Below are 24,260 nucleotides of genomic sequence, written 5' to 3' on the forward strand. Positions count from 1 at the left end.
TGTGCAGTTGAAGAGGTGGAGTGGAAATCGGCTAGTCCTAGCAGCAGATTTGAAATAATAAAGTCTTAAATTTCACGGCTCTTCAAAACCTATGAGCCATGTGGGAAACTTCATTACCTCTTCAGTTTCGCCTGGCTGTTTTCCAAGTGTTTTGCAGCAAGGACTTCCCCTGAATTCTTATTATACACTGTCATGCATAATTCTTGAGCAAGACGCGTGAGCTCTATGTGGACTTTGCTATTGTCCCTGAGTTTTTCAGGGCCGGAATTTTCTGCGTACTGATTTATACCCATTTTACTGGATGCAGCCACCAGATGGACTTGTGCTCCTCCTACCGGCAGCCTGCGTAATGAGTCACACAAGGGCTGCCGACGTCATAACGTGATTCACTATCAAGCGCGACGCGAGCAGGACCAAACGACTCCTTTGAGCCTCCGGCTCAGCTGCCGCCATCTTGTTTCGGCGGTTGAGGTAAAGGAGGCGTCGTTCGTGGGAGGGACTGCCAGGACAGGGGGAAGGTTGCGGCGGTGCAGCTCTCCGCTAGCCAGTCCGCCGGGGAGGTGGAGTAAAAGAAGGGCGGCGGGTGGGTACGGCTGCGGCTGCGTGAGGAGCTGGCGGCGGGGCGACCAGTGGAAGCGGCATTGGTAACAAATGGTCTTTGGAGGCGCCTCCTCCCGGGCAGGTTTTTCGGGAGACTTTGGAAGGGCCTGAGCTGGGCTGCTGTCGCGGTAGCGGATGGGTTGATCCTGGGGCGGGGCCAACATTTGGGTGTTTTGTTTTGTTTTTTTAAGATTGTATTTATTTATTTGACAGACAGCCAGAGAGAGAGGGAACACAAGCAGGGGGAGTGGGAGAGGAAGAAGCAGGCTCCTAGTGGAGCAGGGAGCCGGATGTGGGGCTCGATCCCAAAACGCCGGGATCACGCCCTGAGCCCAAGGCAGACGCTTAATGACTGCGCCACCCAGGCGCCCCCAACATTTGTTTTCAGAAATCTGAGCTAGGGTTTCCAGGGCCTGGTACCAGCTTTTATCGTTTCAGGCTAAACATACCTAGACACAAATCTCATTCCTTTACAGATCTAGCGTCCAAAGTCAGCAATTTGAACATACCTAGTGAACATATGCCATTAACATTTGAGTTTACTACCCACTGCTAAAGATGTCTTCCTTTCTACATCACCTTCTACACGCAGCATTTGTACTCAATGGCCCATTTCCCCTAACTCCTCAAGATCTTAGCATCTTCCATCAGAAACTCCTTTGGATCCAACGTTGTCCTTCAGTGACAAGCCCTCAGAATCTACTTTTGAAGAATCTCCCATTTTTTTATGGCCCCAGCATTCTTTCCACATAACCCTGACTATCTTCCCTGGAGTGTCCTCAGAGACAGACATCAGACAGGAATTGTTGGGGCAAAGCTGTCCATCAGAGGATTCTCCCAGTGCCACCCTCACTCCCACAGTGTCTGCCCTTGTAGATTTGGGTCCTAACTACCTCTGTCAGATATTTATCTTCCCAGCCTCATCCTAGCCAGGTCTGTGCATTCAAAAGTCAGCAGCTGTCCTAGCTTCAGTGACTATCCCTTGACGCCACATCATGCATAGTAGTCTGCCCCGAGAGCCTTTCAGATGTTCTCTCAGGAGCCCTCACCTTTTGCTTTCTGCCGCAGGATCGCTTACCATTATCAGATATCCCCTTCCTCATCAGATTCCCAACAGAGTAGATCACTTTCCCAGCATATGCTGATTCTCTGTAGGCTTAAGTTTACTGACTGGTAAGAGAAACCAGAGAACTTCAGATTCTAGCTAGTCTTTCCTCAATCATTCTTTTAGGCCCGAATGGTCTGAGCTTAGCCTTATCTTTTCACTTCCTCACAACAGCCCCAATACCTGTCATGTCTTTACTGTAAAAAGGGCTGCTAGTATTTAACGCCTTCTCTCCCCCAAAGTTGCCACTAACAAGAAAAGCTTCCCACATCTGGCTCACCTCTAGCTCTTTTCTTTCAGATGTCCAGCTCGCCACTATCCAAGAAACGCTGTGTGCCTGGGCCTGATCCAAAACCAAGTTCTGACTGCTCCTCTGCCTATTCGGTAATGTTTAAAGTGCCCTCGGGACCAACCAACGTGAGTATCTTCTCCTTACAGACACATGGGTGGGGTGCAGGGTGGTTGGTAACAGAGTAGCAGTCTCTTGACTGTTTAAGCTCCATTCCTGCTAACTGCTGCCTCCATTCCTAGGGAATGCCAAAAAAAGACAGTGGAACAGACATAGATGAGGGTCTTTACTCCCGGCAGCTGTAAGTGTGACTAAGTATGGGGATGTGGAGTGGGAGGGGGCACAGACAGGATAGTATTGGTTGGGTCAAGTCCTGACCCAGAATCTCCCCCAACCTGGCAGGTATGTGCTTGGCCATGAGGCAATGAAGCATCTCCAGACATCCAGTGTACTGGTGTCGGGCCTCCGGGGCCTCGGGGTGGAAATTGCCAAGAATATCATCCTTGGTGGGGTCAAAGCTGTCACCTTGCATGACCAGGGCACTGCCCAGTGGGCTGACCTCTCCTCCCAGGTACCTCCCTCTTCCTGGCTCCTTTACTACTTTTGCCCATGTACCAACCCCCTTGGGCTTTGCATTAACTTCTCTTCCTATACCCTCTTGTAGTTCTACCTTCGGGAAGAGGACATCGGTAAAAACCGGGCTGAGGTATCACAGCCCCGCCTTGCTGAGCTCAACAGCTATGTGCCTGTCAGCACCTATACTGGGGCCCTCGTTGAGGACTTCCTTTGTGGTTTCCAGGTACCCTGCTATATCCTGCCTCTTGCCTAATTTTCTCAGATTCTGTTTCTGGTTGATCTGTTCAGGATTTATTTAATAGGCCATCCCAGTGTTTAGGTTTTGTGTGGGGAGGCTCAGGGATATAGGCAGGAATTAGATCCTGGACCTGCCCTAGGGAGATCTCACACCTTTTCAGGAGGGAAGAAATGGCCAAATATTGTGATGCAGTGTTTGTGAACACTGAACGCTGAAGCCAAACTACCTTGGTATGTGGGTACCTTGCTCTTAGAGTTGCCTGACAGTGAACAAGTAACTTAGTTTCATCTGCCTTTATTTTTCTCTCTGTAGAATAGGAATAATAGCAATAATGACTTCAGAGTTTTTATGATGGTTAAATACTTAGAATAGCATTTGGCAAAATGTAAGTTCCAAATACATGTTTGTTAAGTAACTACACTGGGAAGAGGGACTGATATGGTTCTGTAGGGTTTCCCAGAGGAGAGGCGTACTGGATTTCCTGCTATAGAACTAGGGAACAACAGGCACAGATCCCCACAGATCTGATCTGGGCAGATATTTAACTTATTTCTGAATTGAAGCAAGTGAGGGTGTAATATGGGGCATAAACTCAGACGCTGGGAACAGAGTATGTTCATTTTTGTCTCCCCAGATACCGTTAGGTGGTAGGAAGGCAGGATTAGGTGTTTGTCAAATTAAAGAGTTTGTTGGTCTTTTCAGTACTCTCTTTACCTTTCTTATCTGAGTCTGGGGATTCCTGTTTTTCTCCAGTGACTTTGCTCTCACTGAGCGTGACACACACAGATACTTTATAAATAGAAGAAGACTGAGCCAGCAAAATTTAAATCCTGATGCCTCACCAATGCTGGACTGTCTTGACACTTCACCGACCCCAGTCAGCATTTCTCTTTTATTTTCTTAACTCTCCTGCACCCCACTGCTAAGCCTTTGTATGTGAGCCTCCTTCTCTGTATAGGTGGTGGTCCTCACCAATTCTCCCTTGGAGGACCAGCTGCAGGTGGGTGAGTTCTGTCATAGCCGTGGAATCAAGCTGGTCGTGGCAGACACACGAGGCCTATTTGGGTGAGTGCCTGCCTCTCACTTTCTCCCAAGCACTTGCCAGGCCCAGGCAAGATCCTTTTGCTCCCACTGAATTCATTCTGTTTCCAGCCAACCCAAGCCTAAGTTTTGATTCTGTACATTTAGCTTTCCCCATTTGGCATGACTGCCATCTGATTGCCAGCAGTAAGGGGCTGAGTTTGCTTAGCAGTTATTCACTGCATCTTGAAGGACACATAGAGTACCTGCATGCATGGGTGTTAGGCTCTAGTCCTGTTGTCTCCTACAGGCAGTTGTTTTGTGACTTTGGAGAGGAAATGATCCTTACAGATTCCAATGGGGAGCAGCCGCTCAGTGCTATGGTATCTATGGTTACAAAGGTAAGGAGATCAGCCCCAAGGGTTCTGGCAGGCAGGTGGGCAGCAGTAATTCTCCCTGTCTCCTCATGATAGCCTGAGCCTACCTTTGAGGCTTACTTCTCTTCCAACTAGGATAGCCCTGGTGTTGTCACCTGCCTGGATGAGGCCCGGCATGGATTTGAGAGCGGCGACTTTGTCTCCTTCACAGAAGTCCAAGGCATGCATGAACTCAACGGCACCTACCCCATAGAGATCAAAGTCCTGGGTATGTTAAGGCTGGGGACAAGAAATGATTGCCTGGACCAAAGGGAGAGCTGTAGGCTGTTCCAGAGGCAAAAATGTGACACATAACTGTAATATGAATTAGACCAAAAGCCAAGAGGAGATGCCTTTCGAAACCTGAGCTAAGACTTAGGAGAGATGTGTCCATGGGACCTTTCCAAATAGACATGAACTGAACTATAGAGGCAGAAGTTTATGCCACTAGTGTTTGGTTTTATTTCCTGTGTAGTCTGTTGGCTATGTCTCTTTTTGTTTGTTTGCATTGGAATTTATAGTACAGAACTTGATGTGTATTTAGTATATAGTCTCTAAGTAACACTTTATCACCTCATGTATAAAAAAATAGCCTCACAACAGAATATTCCCAATTCCTGGTTCCCCATTTATATTTTATGTCTGTCACATATTTCTCAATATGTTGGCTTGGGTTTAAAAGTTATTGTTTTAAAGAGATTTGAAATAATTAAGAGAATAAATTCTTTTTTACCCATATGCCACCATTTTTTTGTTTTCTGTTTATCCAGTTTTACATCTAGTATAGTTTTCTTTCTACCTGAGGGATGTCCTTTACCATTTGTTGTACTCATGGGGTTTGCTGGTGGTAATTCTTTTAGTTTTTTAGTGATTTAAGTTATCTCTATTTTGCCTGTGTTTTTGAAAGACATTTTTGTGGACTTTAGAATTCTAGATTGACAGTTTTTTCTCTTCTATTGCTTAAAAGATGTTGCTGTATTTTCTTGCTTCCATTAATTTCCACAAGTGTGATTTCATTCTTTTCCTTGTTTGTTTGCCTGTATGTAATGTGCTTATTTTCTCTACCACCAATTATAAACAGGGTGACCATGACAATGCACCGTAGTGTAGTTTTCTCCATGTTTCTTTTGTTTAGGTTTATTGAACTACATTATTTGTGGGTTTATAGTTGTATCAGGTTTGGAAAATTATTGGCCATAATTTTTTTCAAAATGTTACTCTCTTACTTCCTCCCTCCCCATTATCTCTTTCCAAAACTCCAATCAGATGCATATTAAGCTACTTGACTTATTTTGGGTCTGTTTGTTTGTTTTCCCTCCGTGTTGTATTTTGAATAGTTTGTTTTAGTGTAGAGCCGGGTTAGGATGGATTTTTCATTCTTGTTTTGGTGGTGCTATTGATTCTCTGTGGTGGGACAGGAGGATTGGTGGTTGAAGTAACAGATACTCCATTCTTTTCCTTCCCTAGGTCCCTATACCTTTAGTATCTGTGACACTTCTAGCTTCTCTGAGTATATCCGGGGAGGTATTGTCAGTCAGGTTAAAGTACCTAAGAAGATCAGCTTTGTAAGTATGTGTGGGGGTGGGCTATAGGGTTCTACACCTCTAGGATTTTCACTTCTCTGGTGCTGATATCCCACTTTCCACAGAAATCCTTGCCAGCCTCACTGGCAGAGCCAGACTTTGTGATAACGGATTTTGCCAAGTATTCTCGCCCTGGTCAGCTGCACATTGGCTTCCAGGCCCTGCACCACTTCTGTGCTCAGCATGGCCGGGCCCCTCGGCCCCACAATGAGGTAGATGAGTGGGCAAGCCAGCCAGCATTTTTGGCCCAAAGCTCACCTGTTCTCCCATCTAGTCTCTCCCTGTCTCTCTCCCCACAGTTGGCCTGACTGGTCCTCTCTTGGTTCTGTTTGCCCTTCCAGGAGGATGCAACAGAACTGGTGACCTTAGCACAGGCTGTGAATGCCCGAGCCCTGCCAGCAGTGCAGCAGGACATCCTGGATGAGGACCTCATTCGAAAGCTGTCATATGTGGCTGCTGGGGATCTGGCACCCATAAACGCCTTTATTGGGGGCTTGGCTGCTCAGGAAGTTATGAAGGTCAGTGTGGGTAAAGAAGGGCAGAGTTGAAGACAGGCCAGGTGCCTTCCTGATTCCATCCCTGGCTTTCCATCTGGGTCGGATTCCCATTAAGCACCTATGACCTCCCATTTCTTACCATCTCCCCAGGCCTGCTCTGGGAAGTTTATGCCTGTTATGCAGTGGCTGTACTTTGATGCCCTTGAGTGTCTCCCCGAGGACAAACAGGCCCTCACAGAGGACAAGTGTCTCCCGGTATGTGAGGGGGCCCCACGGGGAAGGTATTATTATGGGTCTCTGCAAGACAGCTCTTCTCTCATCCTCCTCCCTTCACATGACTCAGTGCCAGAACCGTTATGATGGGCAGGTGGCTGTATTTGGCTCAGACCTGCAAGAGAAGCTGGGCAAGCAAAAGTACTTCTTGGTGAGTGATCCCATTGGGCACCAGCTGCATCATCTTTACTTGCTTCCGGCCAGTCTTTGCTGGAGTCTCCTGCCCCTCAAGGGAGGGTAATTGTCATCTCCTCCCTTTCTCCATTTTCTTTATACCACAAGAAAGCCTGATATGTGCCTGTAGTCCCCCCTCTGGTGCCTCCTTCCTTTGATGACAGTGGGTATTTATGCCTCTAGGATTTGAATATGTAGTACTAGACCCTCTTACCCTCTCTCACTATCTTCAGGGGGAGTGACGACTAATAGGTTTCTTTGCTTTGCGCGTGCACCCTAACCCGTCTGTGTCTCTCTTCTTGGCAACCTCTCAGGTGGGTGCAGGGGCCATTGGCTGTGAACTCCTCAAGAACTTTGCCATGATTGGTCTAGGCTGTGGGGAGGATGGAGCAGTCACTGTTACTGACATGGACACCATTGAGAAGTCCAATCTCAACCGACAGTTTTTGTTCCGGCCCTGGGATGTCACGGTGAGTAGGTGGACATGGTAAGTGGGTGAGCTGCTTCTCTCTCTTTCCTCCTGTCTTTCTTGTCATTAATCTTAATAGCTTCGGTCTTTTTGCCTCTGTCTTTCTTTCTGCTTTCCCCTCCTTTCTTTTTCTCTACCGTTCAGTCTTTTAGCAGATATTGGAATACTTACCATGTGTTTTCATTTAATTCATCATTTTATACCTACCCCCACTTTTTCTTTTCTTTTTTTCCTCTTTCAATCTTTGGTAGGACTATGGAAGCTAGGTATGTGGAAGGGTCAGTCTGAGAAGTCTTCTGTGTTATTTTTGCCACTCAGAGACTTTTGTTTTCATTTTATCATCCTACTACTCTGCCCTGCCCTAGATATTTGGAATGCATTACATAGTAACAAAGGAGAGCTTCCTGCCCTTGTCTAGTGAGAAAAGTCTGGAGATCCACAGCACTTTTCCTCAAGTTCCCAAGACCATAATTGTTTTAAGACCACTAAGACATTATTTGTCTTATTTTGTTAGGTGAAAATTTCCATGCTACTCTAGGAAGGCTTCTGCAACTCAGTAACATTGCTTTTTTCCAAATGACCAAATGCAGGATGGTACAAAATAGGGCAGTACCTGAAGATCCATTGAAATGCAAAACAAACCAGTAGATATTGGTATAGATTGAAGATTTTACCTTGCAGCCACACTTTAAAACACTATCACTTCTCAGGTTTTGATTTTTTTTTAATACCAACAATTATCTGAAAATGCTATTAAAATATTGTGTGAAATTGCATATTCTTCTATGTACATTTAACAGATTGAATGTGGTAGAGGTGAGAATCCAGCTGCCTTCTAAGAGATTCCATAACTTAAAACATTTGCAAAAATGTACATGCAATTTGCTTTTTTCATACTGTTTATATTTGTACTACGTAGTGGAATCATTCCATTTTCAGATCAACTAATAATAATGTAAAATTTTGCCAGCTTATATTTCTAATACAGGAAATATTGGTAGCGGTAGCCCCACCTAGTAAAAGCTCTTTTTAAGACGCTTATATTTGAGGATGGTTGCAATAAAGAGTAAATACCATAGTGAAGTGTATGGCTGATGTTAGGAAGTTGCAAAGTACGGTGAAAAATGAGAAACAAGGATGAGAGGGAATGTCATGGAGAGTGGTTTGCACTGTGGTAAAAGAAGCCCTCAGTGGAAGAGCAGCATTTCCTCAAGACTTGGATGATAGAGGAGAATGTAATCCAGGAAAGAGTGATGTAATCACTCTTGGATGATAGAGGAGAATGTAATCCAGGTAAAGATAACAGTCTGAGCAAAACCGTGATGTTAGAATATAGCTCATTGTAATGTTTAAGGAACAGAGCGGCCGTTCAGAGGGGATGGTGGTAGGAGATGTGGTTGTAGAAGTAATGTAGCCCAACTCATACCCTAAGTGAAAGTGGGAGCTAGTGGAGCAAAAGAGGGATGTGAGCTGACTTACTTGGGCTTTCAGAAGATACTGTTTGTATTTGTACAAAACCTTGGGTTTATTTGGGTAATGGCATCCCAACTCTGGACGCTGTTAAGTATAAAAAGCAATGAATTTTGCAGATACCTGATCTGTTGTCTCCTACCTGTCTTATTGTTCCTTTTCTGCTCACCCCCTGGCCCATTTGTCACAGCCTCAGCCATGTGACATTTGTCACAGACTACTGCTAAACCAGGGAGCCTGCTGAACTCAGAGCGTAGATCTTGCGCCCATCATTAGATAAATCAGTTGTCAGAACAACTCTGTAAATGTTTATTAGGTGAACATATGAATGACAGCTCCTCCTCCATCCCTACCCAGAAGTTGAAATCTGACACAGCTGCTGCAGCTGTGCGCCACATAAATCCGTACATCCGGGTAATGAGCCATCAGAATTGTGTTGGCCCTGACACAGAGCATATCTATGACGACAGCTTCTTCCAGAACCTCGATGGTGTTGCCAATGCCCTGGACAATGTGGATACTCGTGAGTTTGGAGGCGGGCGAGGATGAGGGCAGGGTAATACGTGTCTGTTTGGGGAATATCCCCTACCCTAATGTTATCACCACCTATCATCTTCCCACAGGCATGTACATGGACCGCCGCTGCGTGTACTACCGTAAACCACTGCTGGAGTCAGGCACGCTGGGCACCAAGGGCAATGTGCAGGTGGTTATCCCCTTCCTGACAGAGTCCTACAGCTCCAGCCAGGACCCTCCTGAGAAGTCCATCCCCATCTGCACACTGAAGAACTTCCCCAATGCCATCGAACACACATTGCAGGTGATTACTTTTGGAGGGAGGGAGAGGTGGAAGAGACGGCACTTAAGCAGCCTCTCAGCCACCAAACTTGTCATTCAGGTGATGTAAATGTCAGTGTGGCCTGTGCCTTTTCTTCAAATCTCTTTCCCTTACTTTACACCTTGCAGTCTAGGCTTTACTAAATGATTCATTCCTTTTAACTTAAAAATTTTTAATTTGCAAGCACAGAGATGGGTATTCCTATAATATGTAATGTATTTTATGTAATTTATATCTGAGAAATAAGGTGTGATCTTATGTAAAGAGGATATTATATTGTTGCTAAAAAAATCAATTCCTTAATATCTCAGCTAGTTATTTAATTACTTCTAACATTTAGTCCGTATTTGGATTTCCCTAACTGTTAAACCAAAAATGTTTAACAGTTGGCGTGTCAGGATAATTATGTTTGTATAACGTACATACACAACGGTGTATATATCCTCTAAATGGACAGAGTAAACATATCCATTTAACCAATACCCAGAATATAACCCTAATTCCAGTGTTCTTTGAACTGAAAAATGAACACTGTATTGTGCAAATGAGTCTTAAAAGTCCTTAAAAACCATGTGTAGGAGTGGGGGGGGTAGGAAGAAAAATGACGAGAAACGGAACACAGTTTGATCTACTCGTGTGCAACCTAAGTTACCAAATGGATGTGTTTTAACTGATATATTCACTATAGTGTGTATGTGTCTCCATCCCACCATGTGTGCGCATGTCTGCATATGTGTGTACATGTACACAAATCTGTGTTTATAAACATATATGTATGTGTTTGTGTCCATACCTGTAACTTTTATTAGATAATCACTATTGTGGGGCCACACATGCAGGAAGACTATAAAACATCTCTTAAAATAAATTCAGTATGTGACTCTTGGACTTAATCTCTTCCCGTCTCAGATTCCTTATCTATAAAATGGGATGAGAGAAGTATCTCTCTCAAGGGTTTCTAAAGTATTTACCATTTAATAAGTACGTGGCACCATTTTAGATAACGTTTACATATGTACATGTATGATCATTTCAACATATCAACCCATGAGTTATAGATACTTCTTTTACAGAATATGTTTTCAGAATAAGGATACAGAGATAAAGGTGTTACCTTGTATGCCACAACACTGCGGCAGAGCTGGCCTTGGGGTTGGTAGGGCGTGAGAAGTTTCAGGGGCCACTTTTGAGGGACTTTCTTCCTCTTTTCTCTTGTAGTAGCCATGTTAGTTCCTAATTGCTTCATTCACTGATGGTCTTTCTAGTGCCTACAGAAACCCATTTTGTCTTTCAACCCCATGTAGTCTCTTTGCTTTGTCTGCAGTGGGCTCGGGATGAGTTTGAAGGTCTCTTCAAGCAGCCAGCAGAAAATGTCAACCAGTATCTCACGTGAGTAATCCTGCCAAATGTTCTCTCACTTGTCCCCTGCGTACATGCCAACCAACCATACTGTAACACTGTATGGCTCAGGACCAGTCACATATTTTGAATAAATCAATGAATGCTTGGGCCTCATGCCATTGGACAGTCAGAACCAGCTCTTCATGCAAGTAGGCCCACTCCTGGGAACCAGCTCTCCTCTGTGTAATGTTGCCCATTTTCGCTCTGATTCCTATTAGAGACTCCAATTTTGTGGAACGGACACTGTGCCTGGCAGGTACCCAACCCCTGGAGATGCTGGAGGCTGTGCAGCGTAGCCTGGTGCTACAGCGGCCACACACCTGGGCTGACTGTGTGACCTGGGCTTACCACCACTGGCACACTCAGTACTCCAACAACATTCGCCAGCTTTTGCACAACTTTCCACCTGACCAGGTATTACATACTTGCTGAGTTCACTTGGCAGAATGCATTTTCTGGAAACAGGGAGTGTGCTGAGGGCTCTTGACACAGCTAATTCAGCTATGGCAGGCACACCAAGACCATTTTATGAGATCTCATAAAATGATTGGGCCAGTGCTTTGGGGCACCTGGGTGGCTCAGTCAGTGAAGCGTTTGCCTGCAGCTCAGGTCATGATCTCAGGGTCCTGGGATCAAGTTCCATATCACGCTCCTTGCTCTGTGGGGAGTCTGCTTCTCCCACTACCCCAATTCTGCCACTCCCCCTGCTTGTGCGCTCTCTCTCACTCAAATAAAATCTTTAAAAAAAAAAAAAAAGACTGTTTCTCCCTCTCCCCTACCCCTCCCCCATAAAATAAATAAATAAATCTTTAAAAAAAGAAAAAAATACAAGTGGTTCACATTCCAGCTTCATTTGACCTTGGGGCAAGGCATGTGTTTTCTCTCTGCACCTTAGTATCTCCATCTGTGAATAAGAATGACCTAGTTCTTTTGAGTTTTTTGAGGGTTAATTTGTATTAAGTTCTTTAAGTTGGCCTATGCCTGGTAATTCATAAAATGCTGATAAATAGTTCTATGTGTATCACAAAGTGATTGCCCAGGGATAGTGAGTTGGGACTTCCAGGTCGGAGATGAGGGGTCTGGATTGTCTCCTCTCAGGCTCTCTTCCCCAAACCCTTTCTATCGTCTTAGCTTACAAGCTCTGGAGCCCTATTCTGGTCTGGGCCCAAACGCTGTCCACACCCACTCATCTTTGATGTCAACAATGTAAGTCTCACCCTAGGGTATCCTGGGATCGGGTGGAAAGTGGGTGGCTGGGAAAAAGTCTGAGGTTCCAGGGTGAGGACTGATGTGCTTACCAGTCCATATCTTGCCTTCTAGCCCCTACATCTGGATTATGTGATGGCTGCTGCCAACCTCTTTGCCCAGACCTATGGGCTGATGGGGTCTCAGGACCGAGCTGCTGTGGCCATACTTCTACAGTCTGTGCACATCCCTGAATTCACCCCCAGGTCTGATGTCAAGATTCATGTCTCTGACCAGGAGCTTCAGAACTCCAGTGCCTCTGTTGGTGAGGGTTCTTAATCCATCTGGCCCAGAGCACCATTCCACTTACCTCCTGTCCAGGTTTCTTCACTAGATGTTCTAGTTTTTCTGCTCTGAGTTTCCAAGCCTGAGTTTTACCCATGCTGCCTTTGGCCTTTGTTTCCTCCAGTGTAAAATAAAGATGGGTGGTTGAGGTAAATTCTTTCATGTGTTTCTCCTTTTTCTTTTTCCCATTCTGGCTCTCAGGAGGATTAATTTTACATCTTCTATCTGTGTGTGTTTGCCTTTTTTGTTCTCCTTTCCTCCATTTTCTTCTTGTTCTGTTTTTCAGACTCTTGGCGAGTAGTGTGCCTTGATGTCTTCCCTGGGTCATCTCCTTCCCAATATCCCCATCCATATCCCCAACTTCCATCTGTATGTGTTTTCATCCTAGTGTTGACGTCCGTGTCTGTCTTCATCTCCTCTGAAGATCTTCCTCCTCATCTCACCATTTTCTTCATTCAGTCTCCTCCTCTCTCTCTTATCATGTCTCATGCTCTGTAAGTCCCTTTCTATATTGTATGTTTTCTGTATATATCTTTCCATTTTTTCCTCTGTATATCTGTCACCATCCTGCTCTTTCCCAAATACCTCATCTCTCCTGTTCTTTTCTGTATATTTCTTTGTGTGTATCTCTTCAGTTGTCAACCCTGCACGTATTTTCCTCTAGCTCATTTTCCATACATACTCTTTATCTCTGCCATTCTTCTTTTCCATCTTCGAATTTTGTTTTTATCTGATTCACATGTCTCTCCTCTTCCTATTTTTCCCTACTTCTCCTTCTTGTATCTTCTTCCCCTCCCTTTCTGTCCTGTTTCCATCTCTGTCTCCCTCCACATCTGTTTCCCTCTGTGTCATTCTTTAAAATCTCCTATCTCTGTTTCGTAATCTACATTGTTTTAAATTATGGTAGAAACACCTGAGATTTACAGTGTTAACCACTTTTTTTTTAAAGATTTTATTTATTTATTTGACAGAGAGAGTGCACACACACATACACACACACACAAGAAGGGGGAGTGGCAGACAAGGTGGAGGGAGAAACAGGCTCCCCACTGATCAGGGAGCCTGATGTGGGTCTTGATCCCAGGACCGAAGGCAGTCGCTTAACCGACTGAGCCACCCAGGCGCCCCGAGTGTTAACCATTTTTAAGTGTTCTGTTCAGTACTGTTAAATATACCAGTTGCTCTGAAACATCTCCAGGACTTTCTCACCTTTCAAATCTGAAATTCTGTCCGCACTAAAATAACTCCCCAGTTTTCTGCCCAGGCCCTGGCAACCACCATTCTATTTTCTGTGTCTATGAAGTTGGACTCATATATCTCATGTAAGTGGAATCATGAAGTAGTTGTCTTTCTGTCTCTAACCATAATACACTCTGGCTCCATCCATCTTGCACATGGCAAGATTTCATTTTTTTGACGGCTGAGCAATATCCCATTCTGTGCACACACCACTTCTTCTTTAGCCATTCATCCATGAGTGGCACTTGGACTGCGTCCATCTCTTACCTGTTCTGAATAGTGCTACTATCTGCATCCTTTCTTAATGTTATTATCTTTGTTCCTTAACATCTGCATTTATATCTCTCTTCATGGCCCTACGCCTGTCTACCTCTTTCTTTCTTGTGTGGGGTGTTTTTTGCTCTACCGTTCCCTGCTCCCCCAACTCTTTCCCACAGCGTCTATCCTATTCAAATCCTTTGTCTGAAATCTCTGCCCCATTCTAGTCTGCTGCTTTCTCCTCCGACCCTGGCCTGGACTTAAAAGGACTAACATGTCTCTCCTTTCCTACAGATGATAGTTGCATACAGGAGCTCAAAGCCATGCTTCCCAGCCCAGAGAAGCTCCCTGGGTTCAAGATGTACCCTATCAACTTTGAGAAGGTGCTGGGGAGGGGTGGGGTCCTCAACAGGGTAGCAGCGTGGACTGAGCCATCATAGGCTTTTGTGGGAATTATAGGCCTGCTAGATTCTTTGGCTGGTCTGGAAACTAATTGAGGTGCAATACAGTTGAATCCTTAGTAGCCAAGAAACATGGTTTTCCTGTAACTCCCTCTTTCATGTCCGTCCTCCCTTCCCACTCAAAATAGGATGATAATACCAACTTTCATATGGATTTCATTGTGGCTGCATCCAACCTCCGAGCAGAAAACTATAACATTCCCCCTGCAGATCGGCATAAGGTAATGATAGTCTAGAGCCAAGCTTTCACCCTTTCCAAGGGTGCCTCTCCCACATTTGTCCTCTTCTGTAGAGCCTGAACCCCTCTAGTGACTACCTCTGCTGGTCATCTTCTGTCTCACAGAGCAAGATGATTGCAGGGAAGATCATCCCTGCTATTGCCACAACGACAGCAGCTATAGTTGGCCTCGTGTGTCTGGAGCTATACAAAGTGGTGCAGGGACACCGGCAGCTTGAATCTTATAAGAACAGCTTTATGAACTTGGCCCTGCCCTTCTTCAGCTTCTCTGAACCTCTTGCCCCACCCCGTCACCAGGTGGGGGTCTGCTTATATGGAAACCTTTGGTTTTGCCCATCAGTGAGTGAGTGAGGCTGTGTGTCTGTGGTGGGTAGGGTGTGTGTGAGTCTGTATATTTGCAGAACGGCCTCATAGCAGGTGAGGCTTTGTATGTTTGGGTACCTGTACCTTTCATATACTGTTTGTCCATTCGTCATATGGTTTTTTGAATTTTGCAAAGTTGGAATGTGGCTGGGCATATTTCAGAAGTAATGAGAAGGCCGGTATAGTTAGACGATATTAAATGGAAAGGTAAAGGAAGTGGAAGGTGAGTGAAGGAGATACTGGGATCTCCTTACTGTGAAGACCATTGGTCAATATAAGAACATCAGTTGCTTGCACACAATGATAGAAGGCCGTGGGAGGGATAGGGAAAAAAAACGTTGTGATTGATATGTCTTAAAAGGTCAGGTCAGGTGGTTGGGCTAGGATCATCTGCGTTAGCCCATATTCCACTCCCCTGTGTTTGGTCCTACAGTACTGTAACCAAGAGTGGACATTGTGGGATCGCTTTGAGGTACAGGGGCTACAGCCTAATGGTGAAGAGATGACTCTCAAACAGTTCCTTAACTATTTTAAGGTGAGCCTTTTATACACTCACTCCACTTAGAGATGGTGGTTGTGCAGGTGATTCCTACTCCCCTTTTCTATGACACTGTTGTCTGTCCTCGTTCCCACCCTCTCCAGACAGAGCACAAATTAGAGATTACCATGCTGTCCCAAGGTGTATCCATGCTGTACTCCTTTTTCATGCCAGCTACCAAACTCAGGGAACGGTTGGATCAGCCGTGAGTTGGCCACTGGGCAGGGAAAGGAAGGCCCTATGTGGGGTGGGAACCCTGACCACTTATGTTCATGGTTTTCCCTACCTTCTTCACCCCCATATGTCTCTCCTCTCTTGCTTTCTACATCCCTGACCCTCATCTCTCTTCTCAGGGTGACAGAAATTGTGAGCCGTGTGTCACAGCGAAAGCTGGACCACCATGTGCGGGCACTGGTGCTTGAGCTATGCTGCAATGATGAGACTGGCGAGGATGTCGAAGTTCCCTATGTACGATACACCATCCGCTGACTCCCCCGTCCCCAAACGATTTACTTTTGGATCCCTTCTAGTTGTGGCAAAACATGTGCCTAGCCAGGCACTAAGCTTTACATCCTTTAGAGAACTTTTTTTGTGGTTGCTTTCTACTGTTTAAAATTGGAATTGTTAATAAACAGACTTATTAATACAGTTGTGGCATGTCCTGGTTTTGGCAGTGGCCCATGCCCTCTTTCCTCTGGTAAATGATGGGCTACCTATACCTTTGTTCAGGTAGAAATTCAAAGGGTTCATCCCCATCCCAGAAACCTGAAATTGGCCCCAGATGTAATGTTATGAGACTGAGAATATTAAATGCAGCTGATCTCATAAATGTGAGGTTTACTACCTTTTCCTTCTGTCCTCCCTCTTCAAAAAAGAAATAGGGGCAATTGAAGGCTACAGAGCAGGTCCGCCTTTGCCCTATGTCTTAAATTTCACTCAGTTTCTAATCCTATCTTTGCTACGTCCAGCTACCTGCCATACTGATTTTGAGATGTAGTAGACATCCTGGACCCAAACTGTGGGTCTGAATACTAAGACTTGCCAATGTATGTTATGCATTATACATTTCTTAACTGTTTTGTGCCTGATAAAGGAATAAAGGGTTACGAGGGATAAGGGCATTTAATGTCTATAAGGTGGTTACTTCTTGGCGTATGGTATGTGTTGTACATACATATGCTTTTACTATTTGAGAGTGTACTTTAGCTACTCTAAACTTCTTTTTTTTTTTTTTGTATTAGAACCTGGTGCCATCCCACCACACTTGATGCATTGAGACCGTCTACAAAATGGTTCTGTAAGGGGAACTTCACAAAGCGCTCCTGGACTGTGATGCCAGTGCCTTAAGACACATTATACACTTACTAATGAAATTATTTGGCAGAGCACATCCACAAAACAAAAACTCTTTCTTGCTCCACCCCACCTCCCTTTACCATAGGTCTCCTTGTTCTCTTCCTCAAAAGTCTTCAGGCCTCCTACCATTGAGGAGAGAGCTCGCTTCCAAGACTGACGGGTTTTATGTGTTAAATCTGACAGCAGGAGTCTTACTGCTATCCCCACAAGTAATGCAAGGGCACACAGTTTCTCCACATAGCAGAAGGCACCAGTCTTTTTTTCACATCCATATCTGTGTCTTCTCCATTGGTACCACTTGGGTGGTTTAAAATACCACTCAGAAACCTCACTGAGCACTGTTCAACATTCTGCCCACTGGAGGATTTTCCTTCACCCCCTGTCCAGGGATATGCCAGAGAGGGGCTGTGGTGGTACAGCTGTCTACTTTTAGGTGGTACCTGCATATAGTGCAAGAGCATCTGAAACGAGGCCTGAGTCTTTCTAGGAATGCCCAGAGGCCATCGGTGCAGGCTGGGAGATAGAAGGCAGGGTAGCAGGAGTGGGGATCACAGGCATTTGGGCCACCGATTCATCTAATTTCCTTGTGCCTTTACAACTTCCTTGGGCCTGATCTCATACACACTACTTCCATTTGATGATGCAGTGTTGCTGTGTATGCCCAACTTGATGGCCTAATGGGTCAGATGACTCCCAGCTCATAATGGGAAGGCGAGGTTGCATCATTAGTCCACGGTCCAGTTCCTATTTGGTTTAGTCTCTGCTGAGGCCAGTAGCAGACCAAAGGCTGGTTCTCAAAGGCAGAGTAAAGATGGCAGGGATTTGCTAAAAAATTCTAAAGGCCTGTGCTATAGTTCAACTGCACGGCCTACCAGAGGCTCCAAACAGCATGCCTAGCTGCCACAAACAGCATTTAAGCACCATTAGATTATATGGCCCACATGGCAGAACACTTTGAAGGCCTGTCTGGAACTGTTGTAGAATTTTCTGCGGTTCTGGATTCTCAGAACAACTAGTAACTTCTTGGGCCACTCTGCAAACAACAGATCAGAGTAACACACCCAAAAGGGTAATATGTTGGCTTTACAATTCAGACTCAGTAGGCATTATGAGTCCTTTTTAGTTGAAAGATGTACCACACGCAACTATTTAGTACTCATCTTGGAAGGGATATATTAACATGCTCCACAGAGGCTTGTGAAGGCTGAGAAATGCAAGCTCTGTAGTCCAGATCTGCAAACAAAAGACTCCACATGGCCAATGGTTTAGTGTAAGTCCAAAGGCTTGAGAAGCAAGAAAGCTGTTCCAGTTGGAGTCTGAGGCCAAAGCGGGGCAAGACCCATGTCCCAGCCTGAACATAGGCTGAGACAATTCTTTAAGCTCAGCGTTTTTGTTCAATTGAGGTCATCGACAAGTTGGATGAGGCCTACACATATTAAAAAGGAAAATCCGCCTTTTTAGTCTGCAAATTCAAATGGTAAGCTCACCCAGAAACACCTTCTCAAACACCTGTGAAAATCATGGTTAACCAAATCTCTAGGCATCCCGTGGCCCATATAAGTTGACACATAAAATTAAAATCATGATACCTGTGCTCGCGGTTGCAGGAGAGGCTTGATCAGGTTGACAGATTTAAAATCTGCCCATGGATTTTGAAACCAGAGTCAAGGTGAGTCCTTTCTCTGAAACCAGAGTCAAGGTGAGTCCTTTCTCTGAAACCAGAGTCAAGGTGAGTCCTTTCTCTGCTCAAAGTGTTGCCACAGTCTCCCTTCTTACTGGTGTAATTACCAGAATCCTTGCCACCATCCCCCAAACCTCATAATCATATTGCATGTATCCTCTGACCTAACTTCTGCTACTTCCTCCTTTACTCATTCTTTGTAACTTTTACACATTCTTTGCAGGTGAAAAAGTTTGTACGTGAGCAGATGTTAGGAACTGGCGTGCCCAAAACTTGCTTTGAAACCAGGTTCTCTTGTTCCGAGCATGCACTTGACAGTAATGAGGTCAACCTCCTCACTAATTTGCTTCCCAGGGCAATCAGGCTTGTATAGGCAAATAAACACACCCAAGTTGAGTCTGGGGTGGGGATAGAAGTATGATCGGTTAAGGGTACAATGACCTCCCCACTACACTCATTTCAGGTTGCAATTATATCTCTGTAGATCCCATGAAACATCTGTCCTTAGTTTAAGGGAATAAATCACAACCTTCTTGACAATGACTGAGACTAGGGAATTAGCAGGCCAGTGGAAAAGTGGGAGGATGGCTCTGCTGCAGAGAGTTTGTTTGTAGATTGTATCAGGTTCAGGTTATGTCATCTCCAAGCAGGTGATTTCGGTTTTGTATCTTGATGTCATAGGAAGTTATGTTTAATACACAGGGTTTTGTTGTTGTTGTTGTTTTTAGATTTTAACTTACTTTACCTTTATAGAAAGTTTTCAAACATTCAGAACAACCCATGACACTTCATTTTTTTTTCTTTTTAATAAAATTGTGATAAAATATATATAACATAAATTTACCATCTTAACCATGTTTAAGTGCACAGCTCAGTGGCATTAAATATATTCACATTGTTGGGCAATCATCACCACCATCCGTTATCTGGAACTTTATTATGTCTTGAAACTACCCTTGCTCCAGTCCCTGGCAACCACTATTCTACTTTCTACAAATTTGACTACTTTAAATTCATATAAGTGGAATCATACCGTAGCACTTGTCAGAATTTTCTTCCTTTTAAGATTGAACAATAGTCAGCTTTGTACATCAATTTTGTTTTTCTATTTATTTATGGAAGGACACTTATCCATTACTTTTTAGGTAACCTTCTTGAAACATGATGTTAAATTCCTCAAAACATAAAGATACAAAACTCAAAAGTACAGCTTGAAGAATTCTTATAAAGGTAACACACACATGCAATCAGTATCAGAATACAACATGGCCATTTTTCTAGAAGATTCTCTGATGCTCCTTTCTAGATACTAAATCCTTTCTTATAGTTTTGCTAAAGTTTTGCCTGTTCCTGACCTTTAATTTTGTAACAACGTAATTTTTTAACTCTATTTTTTTAAATCTTATTTAAATTCTAGTTAGTTAACACATATGGTAATACCGGTTTCAGGAATAGAATTTAGTGATTCATCACTTACATATAATACCCAGTGCTCATCGTAACAAGTGTCCTCCTTAATACCCATCACCCACTTGGCCCAACCCTGCCCATCTCCCATGGATGATTTTACGCAATTAAAAAAAAAAATTGGCAGGGGGACACCTGGCTGATTCAGTTGGTAGAGAATGCAACTCTGGATCTGGGGGGTAGCGAGCTTGAGTCCAATGTTGGGTGTAGAGACTACTTAAAATCTTTTTTAAAAATTTAAAAAATAAAAAATTTTGGACATTTATCAAGAATTATCATAACAACAATAGTATAATGAGCTCCAAATACCCATCAGGTAGGTTCAATAATCTTAGAGTCATGCCAGTTTGATTAATAGCACTGCATCACATTGAAATCAAGTTGGAACACCATATTATATTTGTAAGTTCTTCAATATGTTTGTCTAAAACAAAGGACTGTACATCCACAAAACCATGCCATCACTATCACAACTATAAAAAAAAGTTTAAAAGTCTAGTTCTTTTAATTCTTTTAGATGCATTTAGAATGAATTGTAGATTATCCAATAATTAGACTTAATATTGTGTCGTATTTGTAATCCTTTTTTCTTTCCCTTTGGAATAGGTTTAAACCATGTGACACATAACACAATGCTTATAATGCCTTAGTTTATATCGCTAAAAAATAACCCTATTACATAACTGTAATTCTATCATTACACTTAAAATAATGTCTGGGTTTCATGTAGTAGACCATATTTCATTTTCGTAAATTGCAGCCATCCTCTCTTTGAAATTGTTTGGCAGGTGAATTTCAAGGCTCTCAAGAAAGAGTAAATTTTCCCCCGAAAAGGGGCTACATATGGGATGACACTGGATAGCCCTATTGGTTATTTCTCACCCCTCCCGCAACCATAGATACTTTTGTATTTTCACTAAAGAAAATTTGGCTACAAAAGGGAGTCATCAATGATCTACATTAGTATCTCACTCAACTGTGTTTCTTCGCCAGCATCCCTGTCCTTTCTACCAACCTTCCAAAAAACCATCCCCCTGTTTGCCTGCAGCTACGCTGGCTTTCTACATGATAGAACCTGATTACAGGCCGCAATGCTATGAAACTTAAAGTCAATCACAAGAAAAAAAAATTGGAAAGATCACAGATACATGGAGATTGAGGAACATCCTACTAAAGAATGAATGGGTTGGCCAGAAAACCAAAGAAGAAATTTAAAAAATACAGGGACACAAATGCAGTCCTAAGAGGGAAGTAGATAGCAATACAGGCCTTCCGAAAGAAGCAGGAAAAGTCTCAAATATGCAACCTAACCTTACACCTGCAGGAGCTGGAAAACCAACAACTAATGAAGCCTAAATCCAGCAGGAGAAGAGAAATAATAAAGACTAGGGCAGAAATAAATGATATAGAAACAACAACAAAAACAACACAACAGTAGAAGAGATCAATGAAATCAGGAGCTCGTTCTTTGAAAAAAAAAAAAATTAATACGATAAAACCCCTAGCAAGATTGACCAAAAACAAAAGAGAAAGAACCCGAATAAATAAAATCACAAATGAGAGTGAACAAATAACAACCAACACACAGAGATACAAACAATGACTACTGTATGATACCATTTATATGTGGAATCTAAAGAAACTGAACTTAGACAAACAACAGTAGCATAACAGTTACCAAAGGCTGAGAACTGGTGGAAATGGGAACATTTTGATCAGAGGGCACAAACTTGCAGTTATAAGATTAACAAGTTATGGGGATTTAATGCAAAGCATAATGATTATGGTGAATACTGCATTATATATTTGAAAATCGTCAAGAAACTAGATCTTAAATATTCTCACCAAAGCTAAGTAAATGGTAACTATATGACAAGATAGAGCTCTTAGCTAACGCTGTGGTGGTAACATTTCTGTAATATATGTGTACCAAACCAACACATCGTACATCTTAAACTTACACAATTATGTCAATTATATCTCTAAGAAAAGCAGGAAAATAGTAATAATAATAATTTTTTGTGATATTATAAAAAGGAAAATTGAAGACAAAAGAGGGGTAAGGAGATAGAAACAGTAATCAGAAACCTCCCACCCAAGAAAGGATAAGAAAGAGATGGCTTCACTATTGAATTTTACCAAACATGTAAAGAAGAACTAATGCAAATACTACCAAAGTCTTCCAAAAAATAGAAGAGGAGGGAGCACTCCCAAATTCATTTATAAACAGCGTTATTGGGAAAGCAGAAGGATATTACCATAAAAACCCATATATTGTTACTCCTGTTGAATTTGGATGCAATAATTCTCAACAAAATGCTGGAAACTTGGTTTCGCAGCACATTAAAAGGTTCATAGACCATGATCAATTGAGTTTATCTCTGGGGTGTAGGTATAGTTCAATATATGCAAATCAATAAATGCAACACATCACATTAAGAAAATGAAAGATAAAAACATATCATCATCAAACATTATAACAATACAAAAATACCCCAGGAAGTAAGAAAAATCTCAAACTATCCACCCTCACGGCTAAAGGAGCTAGAAAAAGAACAACCAAAGCCATTGGAAGGAAGGAAATAATAAAGACTAGAGCAGAAAGAAATGACATAGAGACAAAAATGAAACAAAACAAAAACAAACAAATCAATAAAACCAGGACCTGATTGAAAAAAAAAAATGTAAGTGATTTTTTATTATGTTATGCTAGTCACCATACAGCACATCCTTAGTTTTTTTATGTAAAGTTCCATGATTCATTGTTTGCATATAACACCCAGTGCACCATGCAATACGTGCCGTCCTTAATACCCATCACAGGCCTATCCCAATCCCCCACCCCCCTCCCCTCTGAAGCCCTCAGTTTGTTTCCCAGAGTCCATAGTTTCTCATGCTTCATTCCCCCTTCTGTTTACCCCCCTCTTCATTCTTCCCTTCCTTCTCCTACTGATCTTCCTATTTCTTATGTTCCATAAATGAGTGAAACCATAAGATAACTGTCTTTCTCTGCTTGACTTATTTCATTTAGCATAATCTCCTCCAGTCCCATCCAAGTTGCTGCAAATGTTGGGTAATTATTCTTTCTGATGGCTGAGTAATATTCCATTGTATATATGGACCACATCTTCTTTATCCATTCATCTGCTGAAGGGCATCTCGGCTCCTTCCACGATTTAGCTATTGTGGACAATATTGCTAGGAATATTAGGGTGCGTATGGCCCTTTTGTTCACTATGTCTGCATCTTTGGGGTAAATACCCAGTAGTGCAATGGCTGGATCATAGGGTAGCTCAATTTTTAACTTTTTAAGGGACCTCCACACTGTTTTCCAGAGTGGCTGTACCAACTTGCATTCCCACCAACAATGTAGGAGGGATCCCCTTTCTCCACATCCTCTCCAGCAATTGTTGTTTCTTGCCTTGTCAATTTTTGCCATTCTAACTGGTGTAAGGTGGTATCTCAAGGTGGTTTCCATTTGAATTTCCATGATGGTTAATGATTTTGAACATTTTTTCATGTGTCTGTTTGCCCTTTGCATGTCTTCATTGGAAAAGTGTCTGTTCATATCTTCTGCCCATTTTTTGATTTGATTATTTGTTTCACGTGTATTGAGTTGAGAAGTTCTTTGTAGATCTTGGATACCAGTCTTTTATCTGTAGTGTCATTTGCAAATATCTTCTCCCATTCCGTGGGCTGCCTCTTAGTTTTGTTGACTGTTTCCTTCTCTGTGCAGAAGCTTTTTATCTTGTCAAACTCCCACAAGTTCATTTATTCTTTTGTTTCTCTTGCATTTGGAGATGTGTCATGAAAAAATTTGCAGGGGCTGATGTCAAAGAGGTTATGGCCTATATTTTCCTCTATGATTGTGATGGATTCCTGTCTCACATCGAGGTCTTTCAACCATTTGGAGTTTTTCTTTGTGTATGGTGTGAGAGAGTGGTCAAGTTTCATTCTTTTGCATGTAACTGTCCAATTTTCCCAGCACCATTTACTGAAGATTGTCTTTTAAAAATTTTAATGCTTTAGCCAGACTCATCAAAAAAGGGAGAGTGAGAGAGAGATGATTCAAACAAAATCAGAAATGAAAGAGGAGAAATAACAACGGACACAAATACAATGATTATAAGAGAATATTATGACAAATTATGAGCCAAGAAATTGGACAATGTAGAGGAAA

At 43.0% G+C, this 24,260-nt stretch overlaps 1 protein-coding gene across 4 annotated transcripts; it reads left to right on the forward strand.

The window, feature by feature from the left end:
- Nucleotides 1-362: 362 nt before the first annotated feature.
- On the forward strand, nt 363-16,224 carry LOC125282551 (ubiquitin-like modifier-activating enzyme 1). Of its 4 annotated transcripts, none has more exons than XM_048217587.2 (26): nt 363-471; nt 2,006-2,122; nt 2,237-2,295; nt 2,397-2,565; nt 2,659-2,793; nt 3,767-3,873; nt 4,139-4,229; nt 4,341-4,473; nt 5,712-5,809; nt 5,893-6,039; nt 6,169-6,345; nt 6,475-6,579; nt 6,668-6,748; nt 7,086-7,241; nt 9,068-9,233; nt 9,334-9,530; nt 10,873-10,937; nt 11,168-11,363; nt 12,081-12,155; nt 12,270-12,459; nt 14,271-14,359; nt 14,566-14,658; nt 14,781-14,972; nt 15,472-15,573; nt 15,681-15,781; nt 15,930-16,224. In XM_048217587.2, the coding sequence occupies exons 2-26, from the start codon at nt 2,006-2,008 to the stop codon at nt 16,063-16,065; spliced, it is 3,177 nt and encodes a 1,058-aa protein (XP_048073544.1). In that variant the 5' UTR covers nt 363-471; the 3' UTR covers nt 16,066-16,224. The 4 variants fall into 4 exon arrangements, with proteins under 4 accessions (XP_048073544.1, XP_057171396.1, XP_048073545.1 ...); XM_048217588.2 differs by lacking the exon at nt 363-471 and adding an exon at nt 488-644; XM_057315413.1 differs by lacking the exon at nt 6,668-6,748.
- The last annotated feature ends 8,036 nt before the right edge of the window (nt 16,225-24,260 follow it).

The sequence above is a fragment of the Ursus arctos genome, chromosome Y (genome assembly GCF_023065955.2).
Source record: "Ursus arctos isolate Adak ecotype North America chromosome Y, UrsArc2.0, whole genome shotgun sequence".
Classification (NCBI taxonomy): domain Eukaryota; kingdom Metazoa; phylum Chordata; class Mammalia; order Carnivora; family Ursidae; genus Ursus; species Ursus arctos.